Raw genomic sequence first — 15,831 nt, 5'->3', positions numbered from 1 at the left:
GGCTACCTCCCTCATACCCCTGGGTGCATGACTGCAGTGTGAGTTTGGGAAGGCAGCACAGCACAGGCAGAGCTGCCCCTGCCAAAATCAACCAAAGCTACAGCTCCACAGGCCAAATCCAAAAGCACGGGTCTGAATCTGGCCTACAGGCCATAAACTGCCCACCCCTGGGCTAGCTGGTGCTGAAGCTCCAGGTTTTGAAGGATTGTCCATAGCAAGTGTATCTCGGTCTGTGCTGAGGACTTTCCATAGAGTTCCCTTTTAATCCTTTTAAGTCCAAGGCTGGTCTCTGACATGAAGGGTGGGAGCTTGGGTAACGCAGGTTCAGTTTCTTTAACCTTCCGCCTTGCCTTCCTTTTAATCTTTCTCTGACCACATACTCAGTGTAACTCCATCCATTAGACACTGAGATAACTGAAAGAGCCCCTTCCACATATGGACAGATAAAAAGCCTCCCACCTTCCATTCACCTTGGTGACTCACCTTCAGCACAGGGTCAAGTCCTGGCTCTGTGACTGGAAGACCTTTGCTGAGGCTGTTTACACCACTATAAACTATAGTCCCCTATTTCTGATAAGAAAAAGTGGTGCAGAGGAGATCAGTGCAGAACTGGTGATAAAGGGGAGTTTTTTGCCCTGGAGTCCCCCCTCCAGCCCCACTGTCCCATGGCTGCAAACTCTTTCCATTTCTAGGGGTTAACAATCCTACCTGCACTGGGACTCGGGTCAGCCTCCTCTCACTCGTCGACAGCAGCAATTGGGTGCTGCCTTTTGGAAGGACAGACAGCATTTGGGTCTTCTCCCCTGGGAATATAACTGTCCAGGGGGTGGTGCCATCCCAGTCTTGAGAAGTGTCACTGGGCTGTGTGCGGAAGGCCTAGAACATCTGCAGCACAGGGACCCAGAAATGAAGATCAATCCCTGGACAGGCCTCCTGTCAGTGGGCATGGAAATCCACACAATGCAAGTGTAGCCATAGTCGGTGCCCTTTGAGGTGGGGAGCAGGCTGTCCCCTGGGCTGGGAAGAGGTGCTGGTGCCCACGAGGCAGTAACCTCACCTGCCGGACAGAAACACTTTGTGTCTCTCCAGCAACATTTTTTATAAGCACAGGAACAGAGTCTACTCCTTCCAGCTGGAGGATTAGACTGATTCAACATAAAGTGCACGACTGGGGGCTAATGGGAATCCAACATCTAACTTCCTACCCGTTGCTCTGCAAATGCCTGCCCCCCTTCTTCCTCTCCTGGGCCTGATCTACTGATCCAGGCTTGAAGTTTTAGACACTACCCCCTATCCTGCTGCTAGAGGCCAGCGTCTTCCTGCTTTCCCTAGGATCCTTCCTGTGTTTAGCAACTGTGATCCGGCAGAAAGGCCCAGCAGTGTCGCTCCTAGTCACAGTCAGTAAGGCCCATTGCTCAAGGAAGAAAGTTCCAATAGGAAAAAAAAAATTACATTAATATAAGAGTAAAAGGAAACTCTATTATTGGGTTCACAGCAGTTCTGTGGCCTGGGGCATGAAGCTCTGCCATAGCGTTTGTTCCTGTCCTATGAGGTAGAGATGCTTATAAGAGTAAGCATTACCTTGAATATCTTGAGATGAGTATTATCTCAAGCTCCTCTCCACAGCTCTGCATTTGTAGAGCAAGAGGGAGTCTGATCATCTTCACCGTGATGACTGTGTATTACAGCCGAGTCCAGAGACCATCCAGATCATGATCCCATTAATGCTGCACTGTTCCTAACCTCCAGCCCAAACAGCTGACCATCCAGTGTCAGTGTCCAAGTAATACCTCTGTGCCCCTCCCAGGAACCAGGCAAGGGACAACCTTACCAGCAAAATCTGAACTCTTTTGGGTAGATGTTTGAATGTTGGGGTCTTCTTGATTCCTCTACTTTTCTGCATACGCAGGGCCCGTGCCTGAGATTCCTCTGGACTTTGAAGCAGGGAGACCCTCCTGCCAGGAGCAAGGCCCCCTCACTGCTGTCTCTCTCTGTCTCTCTCTCTCTGTCTCGTGTTCCCCTCCCACTGATTGCTTGGTTCTCTAATTAAGCCATTCTGTGAACCTCTAGTAAAGAGCCCAAGGGCCTTGCAGACTGCATCCAACTGGGATGTGTAAGAGTTAGAGGTAGGTGGAGGAGCTTTGTCTCTAGTTTTTCAGGTCCTTCTTGGTTGGGGTGTGGTTTTGCAGAACCAAACAGAATTCAGAACTTAGGAGATTCATTTTCTGAGGTGCTCTGAAGTTCAAGAAGGTTGGCTCCGGAGCTTTTCTTTTGACCCATCTGTAGCAAGAATTATTCTCTATGTTCACAAATACTATCAATTGCCTCCGGCCTAAAAAAGATAGAAGGGGCTGAATATGGGCATCTTAGAAAGAAGAGATTTAAGAAATATCCATCAATAGGTGAGAGGTAGTAGCTTCCCTAGTATGAGACCTACCATACAAATCCCAGATCCTCTCCTGCACATGTTTATATCTAGATTAGACAAAACAATTGCAAGCATGCTGTGGGGACCAGTCTTGCACTGTCATTGGAGCATCTGTGATGGCTTAGTAGCATTTTCCAGCTCTGTCTGTGATGAAAAATGATTGACAGGGCCTCCGCAAGTTTCAAATGAGAAATGATCTAATACTGAAAAGGGGCAAAAGAAAGTGCTGGACCATACAGCTTGAAAACTAGCTGCTGGGCATGGACACTTGGCATGTGGCACTGGTGAGAAGGATCAGAGAGAGGTGCCAATTGCTTGGGCAGTGATACCTAATGCAGGAGAGACTCAGAAGAGGATGCAAAAATGATGGAAGGTACAAACCAAGTCTTTATTATGACATCCCTGTTCTCTGACATTAACAATTTACTAGCCCTTAGAAGCGTATTTGCTGCTAAGAAAAAAGCAATGCCTCCCAAGCTCCTTCTTCCCCAATATCACTCATATGCATTAGCAAATTCCCCTGCAGCAGCCTTTTAACACTGCTTTTCTGTACCCAATTGCAGATCTCGTCCACTTTGATATCCCTTCTATACATATAGAGATTGATACTGCACTCCACCGGGATCCACTGGAACATATCCAGAGACATTCAGTAACAAGGAAAGGTGATTTGGAAGAGGAGGAGGAAGAGTCGGAAAGCACCGCCCTATGACACACAGTCCCTTTCCCATGGTGACTCTTGTACATACATGTGATCCCATTAGCACTCCTGGGGGAGGCACCTCCCACGATCTTGCCAAGTTTCCTTTCAGTCGGGGCTCCGTTCATCTGCTGCCAGCGTGAGATGGACAGATGTGTGCTGAGAAAATGGGATAGCCGGTCTTAGTGGCAAATGCATTTCTGGTGCAATTTCTGTTTCTTATTTGTCTGTTTGTTTTGCCTTATCCAAACTTTGCCTTTTGACTTGGTGCCTAATTACCTCGCTTTCAAGCTTTCAACCTTTTTCCAAAAATAATCTGTCTGCCCCAGCACGTGCACTCACTCTCCCCCTCTCTCCGTTTCATTTGGCTCAAGGGAGAAAGGGACGGGTGGTCCTTGCAGCTGTAGTGCCCAATAGGCTTGGCTCAGGTTTCACCTCTGTCACCAAATGGGTGGGAAGTGGCTGTTCTCTGTCCCCTTATTCTGTAGCTGGTGAAATCCTTGCCCTTCTGCCCCAGCTGTACTGCTTTGTTGTTAATGCCCATTTTGTCTCCATCCCTTGCATAAAAGTCAAGGAATGAGAACTATTTCCATATCACAGAGATAGAGAAGTGTCACTTTCTGTGTCCTCCTTAACCATGAAAGGCCGGTGTTTTCTAAACTGCCTGCCAAAATGAAAGCTTTAGGATGACCCCTGCAGGTGTTTCTTCAAAGAGGGTGGATGTTTAGCCCCGTGGGAATCTCAGCAGTGTTTCATAGTATCCAAATATTTTGCCTTGGGTTTTCTTTTTCCTGCTGGTCTGTCTGACTACTTCCAGTTGGCAGGGAAATTGCTTCTCGTCTGAAACGCAGAGAGAGACTTGGTAAGGTATCAGGGAAGTAGGTATGATCATTCTTCTTACGTTCACTTGCTCTCGTCGGTGCAGCAGTTGGGAGTGTTACGAATGTGCACACAACTTCCGAAGAGGGAGTAGGCTCTGGTATTGTGAATGGGATTGTGCGATACCTCTTTGTTTTGAGAGGCGTTGTGGTCTGAATAGCAATAATGTGCTTTTGTCTCCCCCAAGCCATGCTTCAGCAGGTGGGATCTAGCCTAGATGGACAACCTAGACTTTTGGCTCACTACTCTCCAGTGAGATTTCCTTGTCCCTGCCCTACCCCGTGCTACCAGTTCGTTCATCAATATTTGGAAAGAGTGAGGATATGGTGGGGGAATCTGGCGGCAGGGACAGGTGATGAGTAGTGACCTGACTGCAGTTCGCTCCAGTGCTGAGCCTTAGCTAACTTTTGTGGTGGTGTGGAGCAGAGGTTTTGGTTGTGCATGCAAAGACTTATTTAACCTTTTATCCTTTTGAAAGAGATATATATATATATCTGACCACATAGATATATATATTATATATTTGTATATATAAAATATATATATTTGTTTTATTTGAGCCATTCCATCTGAACTGGTGTACAAATGTAAAGTGTAAATTTAACTGCTTAGCATTCCCCAGCCCCCCTCCCTCTCCCCCTTCCCAGTCCCAGGTCCAATATAAATGTATAAAGTGTATTCTCTTACAGCAGTATTTGCCAGGTAGGATGTTATAGCTTTTGCACAGGTCATAACTGCAACTCATCACCCAAACTGTAATGGGGAAAGGGGTCAGGGTGGTAGGGGAAAATCACATGAAATAAGTGTTCAAATTGCTGTCAAAGCTGTTATTAAAACTGGGTTTCTTCTCCTCGAATACATTATCTTCTTGTATTTACAACAGTTCCTCCAGAAGGACTGAAAGCCTATATCTTGTACTGTGTCTCGAAACAGTGACATAGACCACACCCCAGGCAGCTTCCTAAAGGAAGAAACCACCTGCTTTCCTCTCTTGTGCCACACTCCACGCTCTTGCCGAACAATGTTCTCATTAAAATAGAATCAACTTCTCCCCTCTGGTGGGCCCATTAATGCAGGTTTTGTGATGCCTCTAATGTTGCTGGGGTGAGGGGAGTGACAGTTCATCAGGAAGCAAAGCTTGCCTTCATCTCTTTCTTTTCCTCCAAATGTTATCCTGCTATCCAGCACCTTCTGAGTAAAATAAGTAGCCATGTCTCCAGTGGAGTTCACTGAGGGCCTGATGCTTGTTGGGTATGGTTAATTGCGTGTTTAAGTGAGCAAGCTCGTGTGCATATCCCTGGTGGCAGTTTCGCAAAATAGCACTGGTGCAGTGCTCAGTCTGAGTACGAGCCTGAAGAAAAGTACAATGACAGAAGAATAACAATAACAGGATCTGTCCTGCTGTTGTATGAAGTGTCAGTGAAAAACGGCATGGCAGAGCTCCACAGGGACCTTTAACCCATCTCCCCAGAGGAAATCTGCTCTGTTTTTAAGTGAAAAGGCGCTTTTCCTACCCATCAGCCCTTTCTTATCAGCCTAGGAGCTGAGAATCAAGCCAAGCTCTTTCCTTCTCACATCACTACCAATGGATGTGGTTCTTCAGGCCAAATTAGACCGTGAGTGACTCTAGAGCTCCTCTGCTGTCTTCCAGCTCTCCCCTCAGCGGCACCTGTTGCCCTCCAAGGGTCTGCACAGGTGCAATGGATGGTAATGCAGTTAACACCCCTGCTGGTGCATGAGGAGGAACTGATCCCAGCCCCCTCCCCTATAGCGGGGATGGCTCTGCAGAGCTCACAAAAGGAAAAAGCCGAACAAACGTATTTTGGGGTCTTATCTGCTCCCACCATTCAATGAAATAGCTTCCCTTTGGCTCAGTGGAGCAGGATTGAGCCCACAGTCACTAACACCAGCAGATAAAACATTCAGTAGAATTTAACTATGCACTTTTGTGCTTCTTTGAATCTGGGCATCAACTGGTCCGTTACTAAGCTCCGATTGAAACTGCACAGGTCCAAGCTTATGGTCACTCACAAAGAGGCTTAACCTCACCTGAATACCAGTCCCATCGATTTCAAGTATAACCAGAAGCATTTGCAGAATCGGTCTTGGACTTTCTTGGTTAGTATCAAGACAATTTTTTGTAGAATAAACCAACTCCCAAAATTGAGGTGGGGAAACTATACCAGCTCCCAGCTTTGTTCTCCAAAAGGCAAACATGCTTTGTTTCCTTTGCTAGACCTGGAATAGTTGGGAACTGAGGATCCAGGGTGCAGAATCTTCTGGTTTTTAATCTTATTTCAGCCAGTTCCAGAGTGAAAATCATTTCCTCAACGTTTTCCTCAGTGACCTGGAAGATGACATAGCGTGCACCCTCAGCAAGTTTGCAGATGACACCAAGCTGCGGGGAGTAGTAGATATTCTGGAGGGAAGGGCTAGGATTCAGAGACCTCAGTCCATTAGAGGATTGGATCAAAACAAGTCTCATGAGGTTCAATAAGGACAAGTGCAAAGTCCTGCACTTAGGATGGAACAATCCCATGCACCAGTACAGGCTGGGGACCAACTGGCTAAGTAGCAGCAGCTCTGCAGAAAAGGACCTGGGGGTTACAGTGGACAGTAAGCTAACTATGAGCTACCAGTATTCCCTTGTTGCAAAGGCAGCTAATGGCATAATGGGCTGCATTAATAGGAGGTTGCCAGCAGATCTCAGGAAGTGATTATTCCCCTCCATTTGCCACTGGTGAGGCCACATCTGGAGTACGATTGTCCAGTTTTGGGCCCCCCGCTACAGAATGTGGACAAGCAGAGGAGGGCAATGAAAAATTTTAGGGGACTGGGGCACATGACTTAGGAGGAGAGGCTGAGGGAAGTGGTCTTATTTAGTCTGGAAAAGAGAAAACTGAGAGGGGATTTAAAAGCTGACTTCAACTACCTGAAGGGAGGTTCAAAAGAGGATGGAGCTGGACTATTCTCAGTGGTGGCAGATGACAAAACAAGGACCAATGGTCTTGAGTTGTAGCAAAGGAAGTTTAGGTTAGATATTAAGAAAAAACTTTCTCACTAGCAGAGTAGTAAAACACTGGAACAGGTTACCCAGAGAAGTTGTGGAATCTCCATCTTTGGAGGCTTTTAAGGCCCAGCTAGACAAAGTCCTGGCTGGGATGATACAGCTGGAGATGGTCCTGCTTTGAGCAGGGGGTTGGACTAGATGTGACCTCCTGAGATCCCTTCCAGCCCTAATTTTAAATTATTTTATGATTCTATGAAACACATTTGGTATCTCCCTCTTCACCGACTTTTTTTATCTTAATGGTGTTTTAAATGCAAACACAAAGCATATGCTTTTTCCTAAGAAATGTGGGCCAGACTTTACTTTTAAACTGTCTCATAAAAACAGATGAAGTAACGTGTCTTCCCTACCTCTGACCCCTTTTCCAGGCCTAATGTATGATAGTTGGGAGTCCTTATTTAATTTACAGAGCCTAGATTATAAAAAAACATTATCGTGTTACATGGATATAGGGAAGATTACTCCTGCCCTTTTCCCTCAGCAATATCCAAATTATTGCTTGTTCATTTGCACTGCAGTTATTCCTAGCAACTCAGTCCTGAACCAGCTATGTTAGGAGCTGTACAACCATGTATGATTGGAAAACACATTTTTAAAACAATAGGAAAAACACACGTGAATAACCATAACGTTATAATTGATGAAACACTTGGGCTTAGTAACCCGTGCAAATATCTTGAATTTGTGGTTGCATTGAAGAAAGATGCACTTTCATTTCCTCTTCCACCAAAAGAGGTCTGTCTCTCAAAACAGGTGAGAATGTTTCTGATGCTATGGTTTCCTGTTTGAAATCTCAGGATTTATCTTGTGAATTATGTAGGTGTTTGCACACCTAAGAGTGCCAATATTGTATGGCACCCCATGGCATGCCTAAAAGGTTCTTATAATACCCTAGGGTTCTGCATCACCCTGGCTGAGAATCACTGAATTTGAGGATACCACGTGGGTTCTGTTAAGGAAGTAGGAAGACCTCAGGAAGAAAACTAATTAAAATGCTCCATTATTTTCCCCAAAATTTTGTGTTTGGGGCTTTACTATTCTTTGCAATCCAAGACAGGTTTGTTTTGGGGATGCATTGCCTAGGACAGTGGTTCTCAACCCCTTTTAAACTCAAGGCGCCCCTCTATTACTTTTCTGAATTTACTAGCAACCTCTTTCAAAAACTAACTTCATTCATTTTTTGACTACAGAAAAATAATGGAGCGATGCTTCTGTTGCAAAAACTCAGACTACAACAGGTGACACATTTATGATGCTATGGATTGCTATTTGCAATCTCTGGGTTCACCTGACCTTACCTCATGTGTAGGTGGCACCGAATGGTGCTAATATTGTACAGCCCTCCACAACACCCTTAAAAGGATCTCATGTCACCTCAGTTGAGAATCGCTGCCTTAGGACCAAATGGGCAGTAGGGCAGTATAGAGAGCTTCATGGCTCCACTCATTGCTTTTTTCCTCCTGGAAGTTGGCACTTGCAGTGGCTGTGCTGTGGAGTAGATCCCTGATTTTAGTGCTCAGGAATGCATGGAAAGACCATCGCTGGCAGCCTCTGCATAGGTACGCAAACGCGCAGAGATTCCCTAGATCCCCGCCTCCCCCCAACCCATTTTTTCCCCAAGAGGCCCTGCTGTCTGTGTATATTGTGAATCTGTGAGTTGTCAAAATCTTTAGGTATATTCAATGCAATGTAATGTACTAGCACTGCACCAGTGTTACCACTCGTGTAAGTAAGTGCAAGTCCTTTGGCCCCATTTCTCCTTAAATGAGCAGTAAGTGAGTTATCTCCCTCTCAAAGTACAGTGAGCTATTGTGGTTGTGTGGATAGAACCACTGCACCCATCCAGGCTTTCCAGGTGAGGAGCTCACATGACTCCTGTGATCACTGGAATAAAAAGGATACCTGACATTTTCCCTGAGTTTCTTTTATATTCTAGAGCTGCAACAGGGATGGAGCCAGACCAAATCATTACCTGTGTCAGCAGCAAAAGAAGATTGCGAGTGTCTGAGTGAAAGCAGAAAAGCAATCCACAATCCACAGGATGCTGAAATGTCATTCAGCCAAGAGCTGCAGATCCAAACCATTACCTAAGGTTTATTCATTAGCTATTAAAATTTGAAATTGATTAACTGGTGATACTTTAGGGCTCTTCATTCATTCCAATTCCAATTGCTTTTCATTCCACAGATTGGGAGTGTCTAGTACAATCAGCTCTGGTCTAGGGACAAGTGTCATCAGCAGCACAGAATTTAGAGAAAGAGCATTGCAGAAGGCAGGCAGTGCACTCTGGTAGGCCGGGTCTATATCAGCAAATAGCATCAATCCAACTCTCACTGTAGCTGTACTGAAATGTGCCCCTAGGTGCTATGGATGCTGATTGGAAGGAACAGTCTCAGTTAATAGAAATCGCTGCTGTCCTTTGTCTAAAGTAGGGGTTTCCAAAGATGTAACCGCACCAAGTTCTATCGCAAAGACTTAAATTGATCCTAATCTGCAGTGTAACCAAGGACCTGTCCTATCCTTGACTATACATTTGCAGGCCCACTGTAGCATCATAGTATACTGCTCTCATAATTTATGAGTCCTTTCTTTCTAGGATAGCCACATGCTTTATTAAAATGTGCCTTGATTAGGCCTCCCAACTAGGACTAGAGGGCTCATGTGTGACCAATTTGTGTATATTTGATGCATTTTGCTTTTTTCAGTGAGTTGCTCTTGAACAATTTATGATTTGCTTGACTTTGTTTCAGATTTTAAAATTACCAAGTAATCCATTGGGTTTTGACAAGATTGTGGGAAGCATGGGGTTAAAATGTGCAGTTCTTTATCTACCCCTAAGTGGTTTAACTCTTTATTCTGACAAAGAGACAGAAAAGCCTGTCATGCAAAAGGCCTTGATCTCTAGGTATGGAAGATTTATCACTGATAACTGGAATTCAGACCTGTAGAGGCAGCCCTAGGAAGAAGCTTTTTGTAAATAAAGTCCTCATCACTTTGCCTTCCCAAAAGTACTTGGGAATGTCTGTTTTCCCCCTTATTGTCTATATTTCATAGAATCATAGAGAAATAGGGCTAGAAGGGATCTCCACAGGTCATCTAGTCCAACCCCCTGCCTGAGGTGACAGGATCATTCCTATCTAAACTATTCTATCCAAATCCATTGTTTAACCGATTAGCAAAACTACACACGCAACCCTGACACACCCAGAAGACATAACATCCTAATCTGCCACACATAAAGCAGACCATGGCAGCCAACATCCTGCTGCAAAAAGATTGTTAAAGAAAACTCTAATTTATACTTCCATGAAATACTCACCCACACAAAACACAACTGTGCTTCATGAAACAAAAGCAGACAATGATTATTTTCACTAACTACTCTTTCTACCACCAGATGTTTTAGTTGTGTTTCCAGGTGATCTGTTCTCAGCCCCACAGTGCTATCCAGTAGGGCTGTGCGAAATGGAAGTGTTTGGATGAAACTTGCAGGAATGGTAGCCTCGTCTAGGAGCACGATGCATTACAAGTTTCCTGAAGCTAGGTGCAGGGGGTTCAGAGAAACTGCACCCCAAAATGGTGAGAGAAAAACTCATGTCACTTGTATGTGTTAAGCCACAGCAGGGTCAAACCTGCAGGCGTGCTAGTCCCTGCTGAGACAATGAAGCCTGACAAGTTTCAACAAGTTAGGTTTAGGGGGTTCAGAGAAATTGCACCCCAAAATCTTGAGCACCAAACTCCTGTCACTTGCGTGTGAAGCCACAGTAGGGTCAAAACTGCAGGCTTGCTAGCCCCTGCTGTGGCCACGAAACCTGCCGGCTCTCAACGACATGAGTGCAGCAGCGCTCGGGGTTCTGGGACCCTGTACCTCTGACTGTCGACAGGCAAAACTCGTGACGTGGGTGTTTGTGACATTGTGTCTGTGTTATAGAGGTGCACCCTTCCTGGTACTGGGGCCTCTGCACAACACGGCAGTGTGCCCCAGTGAGGCCGCCTCCTCCCCTACAGCCTCATCTCAGTCCACCACTGTAAAGGATGGCAGGTGAAAATAATGTAGCTGGCTCAACAGCAATAGCACCAGCAGCATCTAAGGTAGCCAAATGGAACTGGCACAGAGCTTTTCTTGTTAGAGAGGAATTGGCAGCAAGAAGTAAAGAGCGTATCCAGGGAAAGCACCCTTTCTCTGCAACGTGCCGGAGAACCTGGTACAGTTTCACTGGCTCATACACCCAGGTGTCCGGTCCTTGCTTGCTGTGCTGTTATATTTGCATACTAGTGGTGCAGTGATTCCCTTATGGAATGGAAAATACTGGTGCGAGAGCCTTATACTGGTATACCTGGATCCATGCCAGATGTACAGGCATGTCTATGAGGTAGTTAGCTGTGTGAGCCTCTAAAGTGTCACCCTGCCATGTTCTGCCTGACTTCAAACTAACTGGCTCAGAGAGGCCTGAGCTTTCATAGGCAATGGCCAGCTTTGCCATACAAGAGGTCTCCCTCAAGATCTCGCTGGACTGCTATTCTTCCATCATGGCTTCTTCAGGACCTAGAAGCTAGTTTTGGTGACCCAGTCTGTGGAAGATGCCAATGTGGAAGACCTCCTCATGGAACCACTGCTATATAATATAATACTCACCGTTAGTGGGCAGGGTTGGAAATCCATTCTCACAAGGCTCATGGGGTCATCCACGTGCCATCCCACCAATCACTCTAGGAAGTGAAAGCCATCCTATAACCCCCATAATATTCTCTTGTCTCAAGCAAGTCCTGTTGGAAGATGCCCCCTACCGACTTCTAACTTGTGTTATTGGGTCCTGTCCCACTAGCACCCCACACAACCCCCCATTCAGTATCTTGGCAACTGGCTTCCTGTAAACATGCATATGTACTCAGGTTCAACACGATCCACTTCCTTACTCTTCGTCCTACTTCAACATCAAGCATTAGGACTTTCTGTCACTTGTGGATGATGAGGATCCTGGTTTATCAGTCTTTACTTTATCCTGTTCCCACTAGTTATAGACTGGAGGCCCCTGCATGAGGATAGACTTGTTATTGGCATGGGTTTCAGCATCTCCTAATGTTTGACTGTCCTGTGGGAAAAGGGGGATGCTGGTACGCCCCTAAATAGAGGAAGTCAGGCTGGCTAGAAGAGGGCGTTGGGGAGATAGCCCAAGTTTCAGCTTCTCTAGAACCCCATGCTGAGTTTCTGGCTGCCCTACCCTCCCACAAACTCATCCTTGCATTGCCCACCCCATAAAGTCACAAGACCTCCTCATTAATCTTCCTTCACACTCCCTGCATCCAGTAAAGTCATCGTGTGTATGTGGTGGCAGAAAGGTTCACTTACAGCATCGGAGGAAGACACTGCCTGTTCTCAGTTCCCGTCTCCAATCCTGGCCCAGCCCAGAGTTGTAACTGGAAGGCTGGCACAGCACTCGCTGCTGGTGAAACTGAATCTCTGTGATGTCACTGCTACTATAGAAACCAGGAGTCAACACAGTGAACATCAGGTTTGGCAGTAAAAGAGCATAAGAAGTTGAGAAAGGCAATATCAAGTCTGGCAGGGTCATCACAGCAGGTCAACACTTTACAGTCCTGTTGGAAGATACCCCCTACCCACTTCTAACCTCTGTCATTGAGTCCAAAGATGTCTCAGAAATCTGCAAAGATGTCTCAGGAAGCTGACTGGCTACCCAGTCAGGCAAGTATGTGTAAAGTAGACCTCTACAAACCTGAAGGACCAGGACTAGGACTAAGTGATCTGTTTTGTCAACATCTCCCGTCTGAATGTAAAAGACAAAAATCTGAAAGCAAAGAAAGCTGCGAACCGGTCTAGCAACGTGTCTGAACATTCAAATGAACTCGAAAATATGGAGGAAAAGGAGGTCATTGTAATAAAAGACAATGAAGAACAAAATCAGTCTAAGACTGAAGGAGCAGTTTGTCTTTTTAAACAAGGTTCAGCTGATGAACTTAGTATTGTGAGCTGGCTCAGCAATGACCCTTGGAAATATGTAGTTGGAGTCAATCATGCAATCCACAGAAACACAAAGGTAGTAACAGCTTCAAAGATCCATCACTGTGCCAGCACAATGACACGTCATTAAGGTGTCCTGGCGCTCAAGAAAGAAACAAGACTAACACTGGTGATGTTTCATACTACGTAAATAAGCTTTGTTCCTCGGTTGTTCAAATGGCACGTAAGGAGATCACAGATGAACTAGAAGTAACCACCCAAAACATATATGTCAAGTAATTCATGGAACCAGTCCTTAAGGAAAAAATGATGATAGCCATGGTTCTGTGAGCAAAACTGCGTCATGGATGTGCGCTTGCTTCAACAGCTTCATTCACCAAAACCCTCATAGTAAGCTACCATCTCCTAAAGCATCTCAAGAGAGAACTACTAAGGGAGAAGATTATTCAGGCTGCAAGAGAACATCATTTTTCCATGGCAAGGTGTCCAATCAAAAGGGCTGCAACCAAGGAGAAAAATCTTAGAGAGATTATATACCTGGAAATGCATACTTGCTTCAACTGCTTCTTTCACTGAGGCCCTCGTAGTAAGCCACCATCTCCCAAGTCATCTCAAGAGAGGACTACTAAGGGACTACTAGCAGGGACTTCTTAAAGCTCTAGCAGAAGATAAGGGACAATCCAGGTCTCAAAGTCTAGCATTTACATTCCTTAAAGGAGGGTCCCAGGACCCAAAATCTGAAGCCCTAAAGTTTGCAGCAATGAAAAGTGAAACGCACACCTCTGAGATTTGCTTCCTTTTTTCCTTGTCTTTTCCAGAGCCATGCACTGGGACTCTTTTTTAAGTGACATAAATGCTAGACTTCATATATCTATTCAGCAGTGCTTTTCTGAAGGCCTGCATAAAGATGACTGAGATTTGCTTCCTTCTTTTTCCTTGTCTTTTCCAATTGTCTTCATGGCATAAAACTAATGCAAACAAGATTGTGAACATAAATGTCATTATTTAAATGTTGCTGGGTTTCATTTAAGCACACTTAAATTCCATGCTTCCCTTCACTATTTCACCATTTCAGCTTCTCCTACAGCAATCCTGAACATCTTCTCCAATGCCATCACACCTGTTCCTTCCCAATATTTAACACCTTCCCACCATGAAAGGAACAGGTTAGTCCTAAACTAAATCAATGAAATAAAGTACAAATGACATAATGTCTTCTAAATGTTGTGAAACATTGGGAAGATAACAGTGAGAAAAGTGGATTCTTTCAGGACAGATGTGCCATCTGGTTCTGGACTACCTTTGAAAGGTGCAAACACAGAAGCTTTGAGTTCTCTCTCCCAAATCCTTAAAGGTTATCTCAGAAAATAATGGGAATCGTGTTGATTCAAACACTTTAAGAAAGTTTTTGGACAATATCAAGATGCATGCCTTCTTGTGCCCAACTTTGTAAAAAGTTTCTTGCTTGGAGGAATGGGATGCTCACAATGTTCTCTTTTGCCAGAAAGCCATAAAACTGTGCAAAGCAATTGAACCTCAGCACGACACCTGAGAACTAAAGAAATGCTTTATCCCAGGAATGTCAAACTCATGGGATCCCAGGGTCCAGATGAGGGTCACTGGGCTGGTGTGTGGGCTGGATTTCACTTCACTAAGATTGACTCCTCAAACATGGCAAGAGTGAAAACTTTGGGCCTGTTTTATTTGCCTCGTGTAGCTGCCTGCCTGTTTATTTCCAGATGCTTTTTACAGTGTTTTATTAATTGTTCCCATTTAATCACCAAACCTGCCCCCTATAGTGATGATGTCAAGGATTGCTTTCTGCCTTGTACAATAATCCATTCATATAAAACATCTAAGTGGTTTCCATGGGAACTTGGGAGCTCAGCTCACTGTACAGAGGCAAATTCCCATTTACATTCTGTGGATAAATATTGCACCCAGCTATCAGAGAAAGTGCACTTGGGAGGTTGTGCCGAGGCTGGAAGTGAGCAGATGTTTGAGTCTCTTGGCCTAGAAAAATAAAAATCTTTAGTAAAAGGCAAAAGATTTATGCAATCTTGAAAATCAGTGGCAAGAAGGAACAAAACTGAAGAACTTCCTTTATCATATGCATACCAGATGCCAAATGCCCTCAGAGACTTATAAGCAGAGACCTCAAGCATGAGACTGGCTGGGGCATAGCCACAGTGGGCTCTGACATGACAGGATCACTCAATTTACTGACTGCACTGAGTTTGATGGGGATCCATAAATTTTTTAATCCACTGGTTATATCACTGGCTGAGCATGTCTACACATGTAGTCACACATGCCTAAACTTAATGCGCCTTTGTTTACGGCGTATTAAGATGATTTAGGTGCGTGTCTACATGTAGATGTACTGCTAATGCACATTAAGGCACATTAAATTTAGGCTGGCATAACTACGCTGCATTAGCCCACATGTAGCCATGCTAATATGCAGTGCATGGATTGCACACCACATTCATGCACATTAAGCATTTACATGTGGGCTAATGCAACTTAGCTATGCCAGCTTCAATTTGGTCCTTGCTTTAAGCAGGTATCAAATTTAGGCAGGATTAGCCTAAAAATCACCATTTTTAAGGTGCATTAAGGGCACAAGTGTGGACATGCACCCTTAATGCACTTTAAAAATAGCAGTTTTCAGCTAATCCTGCCTAAAAGGGGCATGTGTAGACAAGTCTGCTGTTACATTTCACGCAGTTGCTCCTATGTCAAGCCGGATACCTTGTATGTGACTAGAGAAT

The 15,831-nt window shown here is 44.9% G+C and overlaps 1 protein-coding gene and 1 long non-coding RNA gene across 12 annotated transcripts in view; one reads left to right on the top strand and one right to left on the bottom strand.

Moving 5' to 3' along the window:
* Positions 1-4,860, top strand: part of ARHGAP44 (Rho GTPase activating protein 44) — a 111,111-nt gene extending 106,251 nt beyond the window's left edge. For 7 of the 11 annotated variants that reach the window (XM_019502209.1, XM_019502205.1, XM_019502201.1 and 4 more), the window contains one exon: positions 2,992-4,860. In XM_019502209.1, coding sequence (XP_019357754.1) covers positions 2,992-3,140 — 149 coding nt within the window. In that variant the 3' untranslated portion in view covers positions 3,141-4,860. The remainder of the gene's footprint in view (positions 1-2,991) is intronic. The other 4 variants (XM_019502258.1, XM_019502249.1, XM_019502242.1 and 1 more) reach the window with 2 other exon arrangements.
* The window catches only part of LOC109287311, a 47,885-nt gene extending 34,673 nt beyond the window's left edge, over positions 1-13,212 (bottom strand). Inside the window, exon 1 of the long non-coding RNA XR_002094827.1 lies at positions 12,428-13,212. This is a non-coding gene — a long non-coding RNA (uncharacterized LOC109287311). The remainder of the gene's footprint in view (positions 1-12,427) is intronic.
* Positions 13,213-15,831: the final 2,619 nt, after the last annotated feature.

The sequence above is a fragment of the Gavialis gangeticus genome, unplaced genomic scaffold (genome assembly GCF_001723915.1).
Source record: "Gavialis gangeticus isolate Ggan-Ray unplaced genomic scaffold, GavGan_comp1, whole genome shotgun sequence".
Classification (NCBI taxonomy): domain Eukaryota; kingdom Metazoa; phylum Chordata; order Crocodylia; family Gavialidae; genus Gavialis; species Gavialis gangeticus.
This window is presented reverse-complemented; position numbering and strand designations above follow the sequence as displayed.